This window comes from Rhinatrema bivittatum, chromosome 2 (assembly GCF_901001135.1).
Source record: "Rhinatrema bivittatum chromosome 2, aRhiBiv1.1, whole genome shotgun sequence".
NCBI lineage: Eukaryota > Metazoa > Chordata > Amphibia > Gymnophiona > Rhinatrematidae > Rhinatrema > Rhinatrema bivittatum.
The window spans coordinates 571,924,244-571,943,416 of record NC_042616.1 but is presented as its reverse complement, the minus strand read 5'-3'; the positions used below and the strand labels follow the sequence as shown (position 1 = coordinate 571,943,416).

The 19,173-nt window shown below is 45.4% G+C and overlaps 1 protein-coding gene across 1 annotated transcript in view; it reads right to left on the bottom strand.

Annotated features, from left to right (window-relative positions):
- Window positions 1–19,173, bottom strand: part of SPIRE1 (spire type actin nucleation factor 1) — a 472,800-nt gene that overhangs the window by 155,538 nt on the left and 298,089 nt on the right. The window contains exons 6-8 of the mRNA XM_029590957.1: window positions 14,286–14,450; window positions 1,471–1,557; window positions 766–895 (exon numbers count right to left, since the gene is read on the bottom strand). Of these exons, the coding sequence (XP_029446817.1) occupies window positions 766–895; window positions 1,471–1,557; window positions 14,286–14,450 (382 nt within the window). The remainder of the gene's footprint in view (window positions 1–765; window positions 896–1,470; window positions 1,558–14,285; window positions 14,451–19,173) is intronic.

Sequence of the window (19,173 nt, the reverse complement as noted above, 5' to 3'; positions counted from 1 at the left end):
GCTGGGCATGCTCAATGGGCCAGTCAAAGTTCTAGAAACTTTGACAAAAATGTTCCGTGACAGGGCTCCATCTAATGATATCACCCATATGTGAGGACTACCATCCTGCGTGTCCTGGGAGAATGAATAAAATTGTTCCTGTGCACACCTCTAATATTTATAAATCTGGGGATGGGGGAGTGAGTCAATGCACAACAATGACATCTAGTGGATGAACTTAGTATCCATGCAGGGCTTCAAACGGAGCCTTGGTGCATGGCCCCTAGTGACAGAATGTCATGCAAAGTCAGTTATGTGAGTTGGGAGAGGAAAAACCCAGAAAGTTGTAAATGGAGACACAATGTCATAGTGCTATAACCGCTGAAGAGGTTAGTTCCAATTGAGCTGGAAGCCCAAAAGACCAGGAAGAAACAGGAGAGCACCCCCCATCAAAAAAAAAGTACAAAGCATAATTAAATTTGTGGCAACAAACAAAACTGTGATAACCAGATAGATAAATTTTTTAATTCCCATTTTGCTGAGGCTGATGCTGTTATTTGAAATTTAAAAAAAAAAAATGGATGTGTAAACAAGTGTCAATAAGGCAAACACTGTTAGAAAGAGTAACATAAATCAGGGCTGTGTGCTATCTCTGTGAATACCCAGACACAACAACTCAAAGAATCTTATTCCACTGAGATCAGAGTATAAAATCTGCAGCTGCTCTGGCCCCTGTCTGGAATCCCCATGCTGATAGCTCCAGTTGGGCCGCAGCTTAGCCCTCACCTAGCTTACTGCGCCGGATCTCATCTGGCGAGACAGGACGCAGTTTTCTTTCTGCTTTGATTTCTTCTAGTATCCTCTCGTGGAGGCTCCGTGGCCGTGGCGGAGTGGGCTTCAGTTTTCTGGCCGCAACCTGCGAAAAGAAAACAGGAGGAGGAGAATTTTGAGAGACATTTGTGCCAAAAACAGAAATCTATTTAGAGTTTTGATTACTGCAGAGGAAAGTCATTTCACCAAAATTTTATTTTATTTGTGGGGATTCTTTAACACATATGAGCACAATGAGATATCTCACAGGAACCCTGTTAGCTGAGAGCACAGTGAAAGTGATTTTAGCTAGGAATTGTTTATGAAAAAAAGGGGTAGCGGAAGAGGAGAAAAGATGGATTTGATTTCTTATGGAGACTTTCACAAGGGCAGTTATTACACCTTTGATTCCTATGGGATGTGATTTCATAGACCCCTGATGCAGCACAGCAGTCTTGGGAAAGACAGGTGACTGTGCTTGTAGAGCTTCAGGGATCCTATCAAGCTCATTAGCAGGGCACAACAAGGAGAGAGAAATGTTCCAGGTTTGGTGCAAGCAAATATGTCAAGAACACCTCACAAAGGAAGCAGGACTATACAATATTCTTGAACATGTGCAGTTTTTTTTTTCCTTTTTTCACGTGAGTTTTATTTTGAGGAGAAAGCAGCTGGATTACGTACGGGATTTAATGGAGGCCGGGATCGGATGAAGTCCAGGATTATTTCATGGGCACTCTTTTTTAATCGAGGAGGAATATCGCCTTGCACCTGTCAAGCACATTGAGAACACACATTACTTTCATTCACTATATTATGGCTATAAAGAATGCAGGACACTGTCCTGTGTACTTAAAGATTCCAGCACCAAAAGGTGCACTATCTGGTGAGGGTAGCAGTGGTATACACTTTGGGGCCGAGCGCACTGTATAACCCGCAGTTGGATGCGGGTTGTAGAGGCGCTAACTAATCCCTTTATGCAATAAGGGGATTAGTGCCTCTACAACCCACATCCAACCTGGAGTGAAACTAATAGTGCTCATCACATGCAAATGCATTTTAGCAATCAGAAATTAACAACTGTCCGGAGCAGGCGTTAATTGTTGGGTGCTCCTTAAACTAGTACAGAAAAGCAGAAAAAACTGATTTTCTGTACTGCCTCCTACTTAATATCATTGTGATATCATTGTGATCATTGTGATATTAAGTAGGAGGAAAAATCTTTAATAAACTAACAAAACTAACAAAAAAAAAAAAAGTTAAAAACAAAGCGCCAGCAGTCGGGTGCAGGAAATGGACACTCAATTGACAAGCGTCCGTTTCCTGAACCCCTGGCTGTGCGGTGTTTAGGAAAACCAATGCCGATAAATTTGGCGTCTGTTTTCCTAATCGGCGGACAGCCGATGCTCTCAGACTCCCGTTATCAAGGAGCGTGCCCCTAGCACCTCCTTGATAAAGCGACCCCTAATTAAATATTGCATGGCGCGTTAGGAAAGCGGGCACTGACTGTGCAGCGCCCGCTTTCTGCGCATAAATATTGCATCAGTCCCTTTGTTTTTACAAACCACGCTCAGAAGGCGTACAGTCGCACTGCAATGCATGCAGAACAGTCCCTATTTTAATTACCCTCAAATGAGTTTAAAAAAGGAGCCTGCTTACATTTCAACTGCAAACTAGTTTCTGAGAATGTTAGGAACCACATCCACCCTTTTCCAGTCCTCCAGAATTACTCCAGACTCTAAAGTAACATTGAAAAGATGAGCCAGCAGAGCTGCCAGGACATCTCTAAGTTCCTTATTACCTATTACCCTAGGATGTATCCTATTACCCTAGGATGTATCCATCCAGCCCCATCACCTTATCTACTTTAAGTTTAGATAGCTCCTCACAAACACACTGAGGTTTACCTCACTTCCAATCTAATTTGTGTTTGTTTTATTTGGTCTTGCTCCAGGCCCTTCCACAGTGTACACTGTACACTGAACAGAAATACATGTTCTTAAAAGCCTACCCACTTGACTACCACACTGCACTAACGCTTAACACCCCATTCCCCCTTCACCACCCCCCCACCTTTCCCTCCCTCCCTCCCTTTCCTCCCATATCCTTGTCCCCTCTCTACCCGTACCCAAGACATATTGTACATTTTGTAAATAGGCTATATGCCACAACTCTATACTCACATTTATATATACAACTGTTGCAATGTTTCTTATGGTATTTTATTTTATTGTTTAAATTAATTTAATTGTTATCTTGTTACAATGTAAAAATAGGGCAGTTCTCGCCCTATTCAACCTGTTATCTGGAAACCGATGTGATATCTCGATCGAAAGTCGGTATACAAAATAAATAAATAAATAAATAAATAAATATGTTAAGCAATTTTGCTTTTTCCCCATGAGCCTCTACATATTCCTCCCCTTCACCTTTGAGTCTCACAATACCACTTCTGCACTTTGTTCTATCACTAACATATCTTTAAAAAAAAAAAAAAAAGTCCTCCATTTTACCGTATTTGCTATTTTTTCTTATATTTGAATTTTCACATTTCTGACTACTTTCCCAGCTTCTCTTAATTTTTCCACATACTGTCACCTGTCTTCTCTTTCTGTGACCTCTTATAATTTATGAATGCTAACCTTTTCTCCCTTACCTTTCAGCTACTGCTTTAGAAAACCATAACGGCCTTTTTTCCTCTTCCCTTTATTTTCATTCCTAACAAAAAGATTAGTTGCTCTTATGATATATCCTTGGTTTGCTCACTGCCCTTCTACTTCCCCTAGACTTTCCCATCCAGCTAACGACTCCTTGAGGTACTCCCCCATTTTGAGGAAGTTAGCTTTCCTGAAGTCTAGGACCCTCGCCTTAGAATGAACCTTCATCGCTTGCATCCTAATATTGAACCACACCATCCGGTGGTCACTGGTTCCCAAATGATCATCCACTGCAACATCAGAAATACTGTCCCTGTTGGTAAGCACCAGGTCCAGTATCGCCCCCTTCTGTGTGGATTCCATTACCAGTTGACAGAACAGTTCTCCTTGCAGAGAATCCAAGATCTCCCTACTTCTAGAAGAACAATATTTGGAAAGCTATGTACACTTATGCTCATAGTATGGGGAATAAAGTCACAGATCTAGATGCAATCATGGAAGATGATGATTTAGATATAGTAGCTGTCACTGAGACCTGGTACATGGAAAACCAGCACTGGGATATAGCTATACCTGGCTACAATCTATTCAGGAAGGACCAGGTAGTAAGGAAAGGAGGCGGCATGGTATCCTATATAAAAACCAGTATTAAAGCACCAGCAATGGCCCTGAGATAAGTCACTGACGACAACATGTCTCTCACCCAATTAATCTTGACAAAGTCTGTAATCTGTAAGACAGCCAATGCAAAACAATGCACTGTACGGTCCACTAGCCAATTAGAGTTTGTTTGGCAATTGCCCTTCCCAATCTAGGACATGAACAGCTGAGAAACTTGATTGTGAGTTCGAGTGTTCCTTAAGTGATATATTATTTATTATTAAACTTGATATACCGCATGTACAAACAAATTATCCAAGCGGGTCATCCACCATTGGAGGGACAGCTGCATCTTGGGAGTCACTGAGATTTGATGGGATAAAGGCTGGAGCAGTTTATCCTACTGGAATCAGAAGTCATGCTGCAGGCCCCATATGTGCAAACGAGTCAAAAGAAGACCATGAACCACCATGACCATGTGATTCACTTGTCCTTGGTGAAACAGACCCACTCTAGGAAAAAAGATTAGACCCTTCCCCATGCTTGAGGGGGCAGGCCTCATGGACATCAAAAACTGGTTCCAGTCTTAGGCTGAGCTTTCAGCTGACTCCTTCTCTGCCGATCTCTTGTGCACAGCTGCTCCTGCTGAAGAGTAGGAGGAGCTCGATAATATTGAAAAGAGCAAAAGGGACATCTTTGGAAAAACGGATCCTTGCAGGAAAAGTATTCCTTAATCTGGGTCACTGTTTTCTGCACCTTATTTCTGATCAAATTCTCCCCTATTCAGGGCACATCTGCTAGACAGTTGCGTGCATTTTCACACATTCTGCTCACTTGCAACCACACAAGCCTTCTGACGCCTACAGAAGCAGTCAAAGTACTGGCCACGGTAATGAACGTTTTTTATGCGTCACAGATAAGATGCTTCTTACATTCATCCTTGGCTCGATGGAACTTTGCATGTCTAGGGTCTGATGATTCTGGCAAAGGCTTCAGCTTTTAAACACACATTTGTGTAGGTATTGCATCATGTACAAATGATAAGCCACTCCCCAAGAGCTAAGCATGGAACCCTGGAAGATCTTATTCCCAAACTCATCCAACACCTTTGGATCCTTCCCAGGAGGCATGTTAGAATGAACCCAGGTGCACTTTGCACACTTCAAATGCTGACTCCACCACCACAGACTGGACTACTCCAAAGTCAGGGAAGGCCTCAACTTAAAACGTAGGCTATCAGAAGACATGAAATTGAAACTTGTCACACCCTCATCTGCAGATCCTTGAGGAGAATATGCACAGAAATGAATCTCTGGGGTACTCTGAGCTGCCTCACTATACAGAAACATTTCCTCCGTCTCAGACAGGAAAAGTTTCAAATTCCTTATCTGGTTTTCAGAGCTTAAGGAGACAAAGGAATTCATCACTAACTCCAAACTCTGGGCTCTCATTGTTTGAGGGATCCTTTGGGCTGGAGCTGAAAGAGAGACATTGGTTCATCCTCACTAAGGGCTGCTGATGCCAGTGGTGCTGAGTAGGAGCTCAGAGAAGGAATGGATGCAACTGTAGAAGCTTTAGTTTCTTATATTCTTCGTACCAGTTGCACATATGCCTCTTGCTGACTGGTGCCAGGTCTGATCACCAGTGCCAGTGAAATCATCATCTGTGCCTTAGCTCTGCCTTCCATGGTACAGGTGCAAGGGTGCTTTGCTTTGGGGGGAAGTCTCTACAGAGATAGGCTGGTTGGTGGCAGTGAAGAAAGATAACAGCATAATAAGATTGAACTGATCAGACTTGTGGTAACGGCCAAGGCTGCATAAACACTAAAAAGTATACTAAAGGATAATTAATATGTAAAATGTCAGCATTGAATTCTGTTTCTGCCTTCTAGGATCAAGTTACAAGAAATCATATGACTTACAAGAATGTAGTGTTAAGCATATAGGAGATAAAATAATTCCAACCAACTGGAATATGTTATACAAACAAACTAACCCATTGGTGTGTAAGTCTAGGGGCAGTCACATATTTAACTGAGTGCAACAGCTCAGGAGCTCTGACCTGAAGTTTACTCTACATTGTTTGGTAAGCACTGTTCCTTATAAGATATCTTATAATAAAACTAAAGATTTTTCTCTTACTAGATGTTGGTATTTTACATTTACTAGTGCTCCCAACAGAGAGACTTTTCTGCTTGTGCAGTGAGGCACATTGCTCCAAGGAGATTGAAGTAACCTTTGTATTCTGCACTGAGGGGGCTGACTGAGTCTTAGAATGTGCAATCCACACCGATGAGATGAAATGCGACCAGTGGGCATCAGGTCTGGGTAGAATAAATGATTTGGGACCCCAGGAATCTTCTGTGCTATGAAGTACGACAGCATCTGAACCAAAGAAGCTGCCTCCTGTTTCGGTGTCAAAGAAGGGTCTGTGCCATTGGAACCCCAGGCAGATAGCGCTGGTTTCTTTGGCGTTGAGGAAGATGACCCCGGAGGGTATCTCTTTTGCCACTTAGGTGCTATTCTTGGTACTTCACCCCTAAGCTGTGGCAGATCCAGGATCTGATGTGAGTTCAATACTGGGACAATATAAATCTTCATAAGGCAAAGGAAACAAGTATACAGCATTGGAGATTAGTTCAACACTCTCAAGCAGCTAACCCTACCCAAGCTCAGGTACATACTTCACCCACTTAGGACCTTACTCAAAGACAACTAGGGGCCTGCTTTAGAGATGCTTTTTTTTTTATTTTCTGTGACTATGGGAAAATATCTTGGTATATATCAAGCCTTATGTCTAATTTTGTGCTTATGGAAAAAACAACTTTATTGAATAAGATTCTTAGAGTCCAACCTTTGAAAATCTCCTCTTGTCCTAACCTATCCAGACCCTGTTCCAATGCTACTCCACTGTTTTAAATCAAAGTCAATGTGTGTTTGGAGCTAGAGGAAGAACACACAGGGCTAAGGTACTTTAGGGCTATCATTTATGACTCACCAACATTTCTGCTTCCATGTTCCAAGCAGCTGGTGTCAGTCTCGATGCATGTGACTACAGGGCACAAACTTTCAGGACTTCCCAATCAAGTACACCACATATCAGTACTCTACAGAAGCCTTGCGCTCATGAGCACAGATCTAAACTAAAATCTGGAACTCTTTTTTAGCTCTCTTCAAGATTATTAACACTCACAGCATTAGCTTACTCATCATACAACATGCCCAAGCCCTAACTTCAATATTCTGCACAATAGCACATTTGGCTACTGGTAAACATATAGCTTGACTTTAGGACTACACATTTTCTGCCTCAGGATTCTCCAATATATTCTAACTACATGAGGTTTTTAACCTGGGACCTTCCTCATGGCAGCGGACAGCACCACAGAGTCACCGGGCTAACCCAGCAACTTCATGTTCTGAATGGTTGTGAGAAGAGAAATAATCCTTTTTTTTGTTGTTGCTTTTCAACTCAGGGCCTAAACTTGGAACCAAACTTTCTGCTCACAGCTGAACACCATTTCCCCTGAGAGAGCTTCCACACAGACTACCAGGACATGTGGACAGCTAGGAAAAGCTATTATCAGGAGATAGCAAATGTTGCTTAGTTGTAACAGGTGTTCTCACAGGACAGCAGGATGTCAGTCCTCACATATGGTTGACATCACAGGATGGAGCCCAATCACGGAACACTTGTGTCAAAGTTTCTAGAACTTTGACTGGCACCTACTGGGCATGCCCAGCATGGCACTAAACCTGCAGCCAGCAGTGGTCCTTCTTCAGTCTTGTTTAAAGCTACAGGAAGTGCCGAAAAATAAAATAAGAAAACGTAACAAACCCAACACCGCGGGGCAGCGGGCGGGTTTCGTGAGGACTAACATCGTGCTGTCCTGTGAGAACACCTGTTACAGGTAAGCAACATTTGCTTTCTCACAGGACAAGCAGGATGGTAGTCCTCACATATGGGTGAGTACCGAGCTGAGGAAGTCCGAGAAATGCACCAAATGTACCCAAGATGTGCAATAGGCACAAGTATTGGGGAGGAATTTGGTAGAGGACATGCTGAACCCTAACGGGCAGGCAGAAGGGTGTTGGTATATCAAGTTGTAAAAAGGTTTCGCAAGACAGACTGGCCGAAGATGGAATCTTGTCTTCCAGCCTTGTCTAAGCAATAATGGGCTGTAAAAGGTATGGAGAGAACTCTAGGTAGCAGCCCTGCAAATGTCAGGAAGCGGCACAGAGCATAGGCGTGCTACTGAAGTCGTCATGGCCCTCACAGTGTGTGCCTTAACACGGTCTTGAAGTGGAATGCCTGCTTGCTGATAGCAAAAGGATATGCAGTCCGCTAACCAGTAGGAGAGAGTCTGCTTACCCACAGGCTGCCCCAATTTGGTGGAATGGAAAGAGACAAACAATTGAGTACTTTTCCTGTGGGCAGCTGTATGGTCTAGAATTAGATAGAAGGCTAGAGCCCGTTTACAGTCAAGGGTATGCAGAGCCTGTTCTCCTGGATTGGAGTGAGGCCTGGGAAAGAAGGTAGGTAGTATAATGGATTGATTAATGTGAAACTCTGATACTATTTTAGGTAAGAACTTAGGGTGAGTGCGGAGTACTGCCCGGTCCTGTAGAAGTTTAGTGTAAGGCAGATAGCTAACTAGGGCCTGTAACTCAATAACTCTGTGAGCAGATGTGATTGCCAAAAGAAAAATCACTTTCCACGTGAGATAACGAAGATCACAGGATTGGAGAGGCTCGAATGGTGGTTTCATGAGCCGACCCAAAACCAGATTGAGGTCCCAAGAAGGGGCCAGAGGGCGTAGTGGAGGCTTGAGGTGAAGCAAGCCTTTCAGAAAACGTGTTACGAGGGGTTGTACTGAAATAGGAACATCGCCCGACACCTTTATGGAAGGCGGCCACTGGACTGACATGCATTCTGAAGGAGGAAGTTTTTAGACATCATTCTGACAAGTGCCAGAGATAGTCCAGAAACTTCGTGGTGGAACAGGTAAAGGGATCAAGGGATTGAGAAGAACACCATGACTTAAACCTATTCCATTTGTATAGGTAATACCTTCTCGTGGAAGGCTTCTGTGAAGCAATCAGGACACGGGAAACTGGCTCCGAAAGGTTAAGTAGCTGAAGAATTAACCTCCGCTGTTCTGAGTGATCAGAAGCGGGTCCGTTCCCAAGGGAATGTGCCTGCGAATGGAGAGATCCTGAAGTATTGGAAACCACACTTGGTGAGGCCAGTGAGGTGCTATCAGGATCATGCGTCCCTTGTCCTGACGTAACGAGAGTCTTCGAAAGAAGTGGAAGTGGAGGGAATGCATATAAGAGACCGGTTGCCCATGAGAGGGAGAACGCATCTCTTGGCTGTGAGTGTTGGCTGCGGTTTTGAGGTGACGCAATGAGGTCTATGCGAGGATGACCCCTACGTTGGAATATGGCGTCCGCTACTGAGGGGTTGAGGGACCACTCGTGCGGATAGAAAGCGCGACTTAGGTTGTTCGCCAACACATTGTCCACTCCCGGCAAATAGGTGGCCCTGAGGTACATCGAGTGGGAAAGGGCCTCTGCCCATATCTGCGCAGCTTCCTGACACAGTAGGAAGGAGCCCATCCCTCCCTGCTTGTTGATGTACCACATGGCCACCTGGTTGTATGTCTGAATCAGGATGACCTGACTGGAAAAGCGATCCTGAATTATCCTGAGAGCATATCTGATTGCTCGAACCTCCAGGAAATTGATTTCAGTTTGGCTTCCTCTGGAGACCAAGTTTCTTGTGTTTGCAAATCGGCCACATGGGCTCCCCAGCCGAGGTTGGAAGCATCGGTGGTGAGAATTATTTGAGGGTCTGGAGCCTGGAAGGGCAGGCCTTAGAGGAGATTGATCTGATTTTTCAACCAGGCTAGAGACTGACTGAGTGAGTCGGTGATGTGGACAGTGGTTGATAGAGGTTGGACGAACTGAGTCCATTGTGACCTTAGAGTCCACTGCATGACACTCATGGCCAAGCGGACCATTGGGGTAACCTGTACTGAGGGCGCCATGTGTCCCAGTAGGATGAGGAAGTGGCGTGCAGTCGTGCGTTGCTGAGACTGTAGCTGGTGTGCGAGAGAGATGAGAGTGAGAGCTTGCTGTCGAGGCAGAAATGCCTTTGCCTGCAAGGTGTCCAAGTCTGCCCCTACGAATGATAAAGTTTGAGATGGGACTAAGCAGGATTTTGCGTAGTTGGCAAGAAATCCTAGCGAAATCAGATTGTGTAAAGAAAGACGTAGGGATGACAGAGCAGCTTGCTGAGTGGGAGCCCTGATCAACCAATCCTCTAGATAGGGGTAGACGTGAACACCATGAATCCTGAGAAAGGCTGCTACTACTACGAGGCACTTGGTGAAGACTCGAGGTGCAGATGCCAGGCCGAATGGGAGCATTCGGTATTGATAGTGCTTGGGGCCTACTAGAAATCTCAGGAACATGCGATGAGATGGATCTATCGCAATGTGCATGTATGCATCTTGGAGATCGGGAGAGCAGAGCCAGTCTCCTCTTTGCAGAAGAGGAAGGAGGGAACCCAAGGTTACCATCTTGAACTTTTCTCGTTGGAGGTACTTGAGGGCACGCAGGTCCAGAATTGGACGAACACCTCCCGATTTTTGGAGGATTAGAAAGTACCGGGAATAGAATCCTAGGCCTTGTTGAGAGTAAGGTACTGGTTTCTATTGCTCTGGACTGGAGAAGGAGGGAGATCTCCTGCTCCAGGAGTAGTGAGTGTTCGGATGTTCCCCATGCCGGTAGAGGTGGGGAGTCCCGTGGAATGGAGAGAAAGTTCAGGCAATAACCTTGAGAGATTATGGTAAGGACCCACTGGTCTGAGGTGATTGTGTGCCACCTGTTGCTGAAATGGCACAATCGACCTCCCACTTGTATTTGAGGCAGTGGAAACTGGCTGCTGCTCTCTATGCAGGAGTCAAAAAACGGAAGCAGATCCCGGCTGAGGAGCTGCTTGCGGCTTTTGTTTACGAGGTTGACGAGACTGGGCCTTTTGGAAAGGTCTCGTGGAACGAGTCCTAGACTGTGGTGGATAGGATTTCTTTGGATGGAAGAATGACTTTTTTGTATCCTTCCTGAAAGGCTGTTTGGAGGAATACTCAAGAGGGCATCAGAGAGAGCTGGCAAAGGGTCTCATGATGGTCCTTGAGTTCTGCCACCATCCGCTGAATCTGTTCCCCAAACAGATTGTCTCCTATGCAGGGCAGATCAGATAATCTGTCTTGTACTTCAGGGCGCAAGTCCGAAGACTTAAGCCAGGCCCATCTTCTTGCCGAAATAGCAGTTGCAGATATCCTGGAAGAGGTGTCAAAGATGTCATAAGAAGATCTTATTTCATGCTTCCCTGCCTCAAAACCCTTGTGCACTAGGGTTAGAAGATGTTCTTGGAATTGCTGAGGCAGGGATTCTGCAAAGTCCTGTATCTGCTTGAATAAGACCCTGTTGTACTGGGTCATATATAGCTGGTAGGAGGCGATCCGAGAGATAAGCATCGATCCCTGGAAGACACGCCAGCCAATGGCATCCAGGAATTTCTGTTCCTTACCTGGGGGAAAGGAAGAGTGGGGTTTTGATCTTTTTGCCCTTTTTTGGGCAGATTCTACAACCACAGATTGGTGATGCAGCTGAGGTTTCTGGAAACATGGGGCTGACTGGACCAAATAAGTGGTATCAGCTTTTCTGTTGACTGGAGCAACAGAACCAGGGTGTTCCCAGTTCTTTTTGAGGAGATCTAAAAGAAACTGGTGAATAGGGCTGGAGGTTATTTCCTTGGGAGAATCCAGGAATTGTAACAGCTCCATCATTTGATGTCTGTCATTGGAAGGGAACCAATTCAGACATTTCCTTCACAAAGTTTATGAAGGAAATGAAGGAAGAGAACGCTTCCTGCTTTCAGTATGAGAAGGTGGCGATGGCAAGTCATCTGTGTCTTGAGAAGAATAGTCTGTCCAGGTGTCATAGGGATTAGGACCTGCCACTCTAGGAGCCCTAGAAGGACGGGACGATGGTATTCCTGAAGGTCCTGGTCTAGGCTCCGAAGGCATTGAGGGAAGTGCTGGAGGCACCGATGAAGGCATCGAGGGATGGATCAGTGGCACTGATAGGCGCATCGGCATCTATGGTTGCGGCATCGGCAGGACTCCCGATAGAGGAATGCAGAACGGTGTTTCCCCTCCCGATGACAGGGTAAGCGGGGAGGGCACCGGAGCAATCGGTGATCCAGGATCCATCGGTGGAAAAGCGGCTATAAGCGCTTCCATCTTCGAGAGCAGCGGTGCCACTGCTGCCGGAATCGGATCAGTGGTCGGTTCCACGATCGGCACCGGTTTCGGAGGAACTTGGAGTCTGTGCTTCACCTTATCGATGGCCTCCTGAACCATCCAGTCCAGTTCTTCACGGAGACCTGGAGCAAGCAGCCCCGGCTCCGGAAGGGAGGAAGGATGCAGAGGCATAGCCGGAGGGACCACCGTTAAAGGCGGAGTCGTGGCGTCCGGCTGAGGGTTGCCTCAGTGACCCAGTCGCAGAAAGGGTCAGTACCTTTTCTGGGCGGGGTTTCTTTGATGGCGGCTCGGACTATGGTGAGGTTGAAGATTTTCCTTCCTCGATGGTCCGAGACTTGCAGTGTCGATGCCTATGTTTCTCTCTACAATCCCCTCGGTCCTGAGGGGGAGCAGAGGTAGTTGAAGGCCGAGAAGTTGTCGACGCCGGACGGTCACCGGCCGGTGGCCGATACTGGCGCAAAGTGAACGGTGCCGGTTCAGACGACGTCGATGCAATTGATGGCGGAGGAGTTTGAGAACGGAAGAGAAGTTCCATTTTCTCCATTCTGGCCTTGTGACCTTTTGGTGTCATTAAGGCACATTTGGTGCAAGTCAGGACATCATGCTCGTACCCAAGACACATTACACAGACTTTATGCAGGTCTGTAATGGACATGGTGCGAGTACAGTCCGGGCACCGACAGAACCACGACACCATGGCCTTTGAAAAATTTAGCCACAGTATGGTTGATGGCCGTGAGGGCCAAACTCGACGGGAATCTATCGAAACCGGGTAAAACACTTACCGGAGTACCGCGGAGTCAAAAATTCGAAGGAGGGACCTCTGTGGGGTATGAAGGTTTTTACTAATTCCGTGAGGAAAATTCCTGTCAGGAATCTCTGTGGAGCTCCTTAACCCGCGTGGCTACTGCTGCGCGGAAAAAAGAAGACTGAAGAGGGACCCCTGCTGGCTGCAGGTTTAGTGCCATGCTGGGCATGCCCAGTAGGTGCCAGTCAAAGTTCTAGAAACTTTGACAAAAGTGTTCCGTGATTGGGCTCCATCCTGTGATGTCACCCATATGTGAGGACTACCATCCTACTTGTCCTGTGAGAATCATTAGTACTGCCAATGCTTCAGGAGCCCTTCAGGTTGCAACAGATGTCAGTTTGTTTCTTCACATGATATTCTTACACAGCCCTGAGTGCACAAAGCCCATCAGACACAGAGTCAAGACATAAAGGGTGAAGTGGGAGAATTTTAATCATAAAGACCAGCTATGTTTCCAAAGCAAAAAGGCTAAAAATACATCCAGCTATTTGTTATGGTATCACACACTTTATATGTAGACAAGTACAGAAGTAGACTAGTAGCTAGCCACACAAAAGGTTGTACAAGTCAAAATAAATTAAATATAGAGGATATGCCTTAAAAATGGATAATATACAATTATTTCTTTACAGTGAGTATATCTAGTTTGGGAATGCTGCCATGATTTCCTTTCAAACACAGGGTACAAAATAGTAGCAGATACCCTCAGACTGGAAGACAACTCTGCAGCAGGCTTCAGTTTGTGCTGAGGGCTGGTATGGGAGACATGACATGCTTGGTGATGAATGTAATGTCTCACAGAACTAAACTAAGCTTGGTGGTGGTGGTGGTGGTGGGGGGGTAATCGAGAAGTTGATAGGGAAATGTAACATAACTGTTAGCCCATTTATTCACGTTTAATCAGCTGAGCCTAACTGGTAGCTGGCACCCAGACACTCCCTCTCGGCTACAGGCTCTTTGACAAAAAGCCTTAATGGTTTCATTTATCTGTTCTGCAAGTGTTCTCTAAATTCAAAGAAACATTTACAAAATCGCTGGATAGGACTGAGAGCCAGCTGTGAAGGCAAAGAGAGCTGTCCCCACTCTCTGGAAGGGCTCAACTTACCATCACCTTTCGCAGCGTGTAGCGCTTGGAGCGGATGTCATCCATCAGCATCTCATAGGGCGTCAGCTCATACTCTATGGAAAGTGGGTTGTACTGACGCTCCTGGACCTTCTTCAGCTTTACGCCATTACGCAAATCTCGCATCACCTGCACCCAAAACCGGGCCTGGGGAGCCAAAGTACATCATTTTAGAAACACACAGAACTCTTCTGTACATCTGTAAGCAGAAAATAAAACACTGCCTCATGAAGCACGTCTGTGCTATCCTGGCACTGGAGCCACTGTCCATCATCAAATGACACCATCAGAACTGTAAAAATGTGAAATTTGAAAGCCTTCAAGAGAAAAATCCTGTTAAAATATTGCTTGCTGCCATCTAGTTAGTTATTCTTTGAATTCCTTCCCTTTTAAACATTTAAAAAAATCTTTTCAAGGACAAATTGCAAGCGCTGGGATTAAGGTGTGCAGCTGTTTTGTTTACAAATGATGTGCAGCTATAAAGACAAATGAGTTGTAACTGTGTGAAAACAATCCTGGCACAGTACCAGAGGTAGGACAACAGGAACTGACCACTCTTGTCCTTTCAGTATGTATCTCTGTGTTTCTTGACCACAGAGCGGTAACTAGGGGTGGACAAAAGGGGCAACCACCCAGGGCAGAAAGCCTTTAAGAACATAAGAAATTGCCATATTGGGTCAGATCAAGGGTCCATAAAGCCCAGCATCCTGTTTCCAAACCATGGCCAATCCCCTGGCAACAAATTCCAGAGTTTAAGTGTGCGATGAGTGAAAAAGAATTTTCTCCAATTAGTTTTAAATGTGCTACATGCTAAGTTCATGGAGTGCCCCCTAGTCTTTATATTATCTGAAAGAGTAAATAACCGATTCTTATTTACCCATTCTAGACCTCTCATGATTTTAAAGACCTCTACCATATCCCGCCTCAGCTGTCTCTTCCTCAAGCTGAACAGCCCTAACCCCTTTAGTCTTTCCTCATAGGGAAGCAGTTCCATCCCCTTTATCATTTTGGTCGCCCTTCTCTGTACCTTCTCCATCGCAACTATATCTTTCTTGAGATATGACGACCAGAATTGTACACAATATTCAAGGCGTGGTCTCACCATAGAGTGATACAGAGGCATTATGACATCCTCCGTTTTATTCACTATTCCCTTCCTAATAATTCCTAACATTGTTTGCTTTTTTGACTGCCATAGCACATTGAGCCGACAATTTCAAAGTATTATTCACTATGACCCCTTGATCTCTTTCCTGGGTGGTAGCTCCTAATATGGAACCTAACATCGTGTAACTACAGCAAGGGTTATTTTTCCCTATATGCATCACCCTGCACTTGTCCACATTAAATTTCATCTGCCATTTGGATGCCCAATTTTCCAGTCTCACAAGGTCCTTCTGCAATTTATCACAATCCGCTTTTGATTTAACTACTCTGAATAATTTTGTATCATTTGCAAATTTCATTACCTCACTCATCATATTCCTTTCCAGATCATTTATAAATATATTGAAAAGCACGGGTCCTAGTATAGATCCTTGAGATACTCCACTGTATACCCTTTTCCACTGAGAAAATTGTCCATTTAATCCTACTCTCTGTTTCCTGTCTTTTAACCAATTTGTAATCCACAAAAGGTCACCACCACCTATCCTATGACTTTCTACTTTTCTTAGAAGCCTCTCATGAGGAACTTTGTCAAATGCCTTCCGAAAATCCAAATACACTATATCTACAGATTCACCTATATCCACATGTTTATTAACCCCTTCAAAAAAGTGAAGCAGATTTGTGAGACAAGACTTCCCTTGGGTAAAGCCATGCTGACTTTGTTCCATTTAACCATGTCTTTTTATATGTTCTGTGATTTTGATCTTTAGAACACTTTCCACTTTTTCCTGGCACTGAAGTTAGGCTATCTTGCCTGTAGTTTCCAGGATCGCCCCTGGAGCCCTTTTTAAATATTGGGGAGGAAACAAATGGCTGAAATGCAAGCATGGAACTGGCAATGAATGAAAACTTGGGAAGCATGTCACTTTCCTTTTACCATCTGGGTGGAGGTAGGGGGTGGGGGGGGGGAGTGACAAGGGGCTGGGGATCAGAGTAGAGAGGAGGATAGAGGGAGAGAGAAGCAAGGACCAGTATAAGAGTAAGAGACAAATATGCTTGCTTGATTTTGAGTGTTAAAATGCCTAGTTATAGCTCTGCTCGACATAGCCAAAAATCACACCAGTCAATTACAAGCTCCCAAGTTAATGGCCCAGACAGCATTCACTATTCTGATTTTTTTTTCTTTTTGTTTATGTCAGCACAAGCTGCTGCTTTAAACAAATTCTAGTCAATCAAGTGACACAGGAGGAGATACCTTATCCAGGGACTGCCAGGAAATTGTCCGATTCAAATGAAATTCCGACACCACTCTGAGCAAGAAGAATGGAACAGTACGCAGCTGTAACACCCCTTGAGACACCTGAAGGAACGGCTCCTGGCAAGACAAAATCTGCAACTCGGAAACTCAACACGCAGAACATATAGCCACCAGAAACACAGTCTTCAAGGTCAACAACTGAAAGAAAAGGCTACAAAGTGGTTGGAACGTAGAGCCTGCCAAGAAGTCCAACACCAAATTAAGACTCCACAAAGGAACCGGTAACTTCAAGGAAGGCCAAAGATGCTTCATTCCCTTCAAGAAACGGGCCACAACCGGACAAGACAATAAGGAATCACCATTCACCAGGCCCTGGAAACAGGCAAGAGCTGCAAACTGTACTTTCAAGGAATTAAGGGCCAATCCTTTGTTTAATCCATCTTGCAAAAATTCCAGAATGAGTGGGATCTTGACCAAACGAGGAAAAACATTCCGGATCCTCACACCAGGCCGCAAACGCTCTCCAAACCCACACACAGGCCAAGGAAATGCAGAACTTTCAACAGTGGAGCAAGGTAGCAATCACCGTAGAAGAATATCCCCACTTCAACAAGCAAGCCCTCTCAAGCACCAAGCCGTAAGACAAAACAGAGTCGGATCTTTGTGAAGGACAGGTCCCTGCTGCAACAGATTCTTGTTCAGTGGAAGACAAAGGGGGGTCCCCACCAGTAGTCTTCACAGATCTGCAAACCACAGTCATCGGGGCCAATCCGGTACTACCAGGAGTACCATCCCCCTGTGGCCTTCGATCCTGCAAACCATCCTGCCCAACAAGAGCCATAGAGGAGTGGCATAACAGCCAATGTGTCTTCCAGCCAGATCTGTATGACAGCATCTATGGTCAGGGACCACAGATCTCTCCTGCAACTGAAGAATCGAGGAACCTTCGCACTGCGAGAAGTCACCAGCAGGTCTAAGAACAGAAGGCCCCAGCAATCCACTATCAGTTGAAACACTTTATCCGACAACACCCATTCTCCTGGGTCCAGACTCTCCCTGCTGAGAAAGTCTGCTCTTATGTTATCTTTTGCTGCAATGTGAGAGGCCGAGATCATCTGTAGATGTCCTTCCGCCCATTCCATAAGTTGGTCAATTTCCTGCAACATTTGCTGGCTCTTGGTTCCTCCCTGTCGACTGATGAAGGCTAAAGCCATTGCGTTGTCCGACATCACTCGGACCACTTGACCCTGCAGTCTGTGGCTGAACTGCAAACATGTCAACCAGACCACCCGGGCTTCCAGGCAATTGTTCCAGAGGAATTTTTCAGCATTCCATGCCCTTGGGTCATCAGCTCCTGACAGGAGTTCTCCAACCCTGGAGACTCACATCTACCACCCAAGAAAGAGATCTAGGCGTCATAGTGGATAGCACATTGAAATCGTCGGTTCAGTGTGCTGCGGCAGTCAAAAAAGCAAACAATGTTGGGAATTATTAGAAAGGGAATGGTGAATAAAACGGAAAATGTCATAATGCCTCTGTATCGCTCCATGGTGAGACCACACCTTGAATACTGTGTACAATTGTGGTCGCCGCATCTCAAAAAAGATATAGTTGCGATGGAGAAGGTAGAGAGAAAGGCGACCAAAATGATAAAGGGGATGGAACAGCTCCCCTATGAGGAAAGACTAAAGAGATTAGGGCTGTTCAGCTTGGAGAAGAGATGGCTGAGGGGGGGATATGATAAAGGTGTTTAAAATCATGAGGGCTCTAGAACGGGTAAATGTGAATCTGTTATTTATTCTTTCGGATAATAGAAGGACTAGGGGGCACTCCATGAAGTTAGCATGTGGTACATTTAAAACTAATCTGAGAAAGATCTTTTTCACTCAATGCACAATTAAACTCTGGAATTTGTTGCCAGGGGATGTGGTTAGTGCAGTTAGTATAGCTGTGTTTAAAAAAGGATTGGATAAGTTCTTTGAGAAGTCCGTTACCTGCTATACATTAAGTTGACTTAGAAAATAGCCACTGCTATTACTAGCATCAGTGACATGGAATAGATTTAGGAGTAGATTTTCAAAAATACGCATGGGCGTACATGTGCGTGTTCTACCTGGCACGCACACATGTACGCCTGATTATATAACATGTGCGCGCAGGCGCGCACAAGGGGGTGCACCGACACCCGTGGACTCCCCCGTTCCCTACCCCCTAGCCTGACCTTCCCACCCCTTTCCCCTAGCCTTTCCGCCCCCTAACCCTAACCTAACCCCCCTCCCACCAAATCATTGTTTTAACTTTTGTGCCTGCCTGGAGACAGGCAAAAGTTGCGCGGGCCGGCAGCCTGCCAGCACGCGATCCTCCAACACAGTGGCAAATGGCCGCTGTACCGGAAGCCTCTGGCCCTGCCCCGCCCCTTTTGTAAAGCCCCGGGTCTTAGACGTGTCCCGGGGCTTTATGCGCATCGCCAGGCCATTATAAAATAGGCCCGGTGCGCGTAGG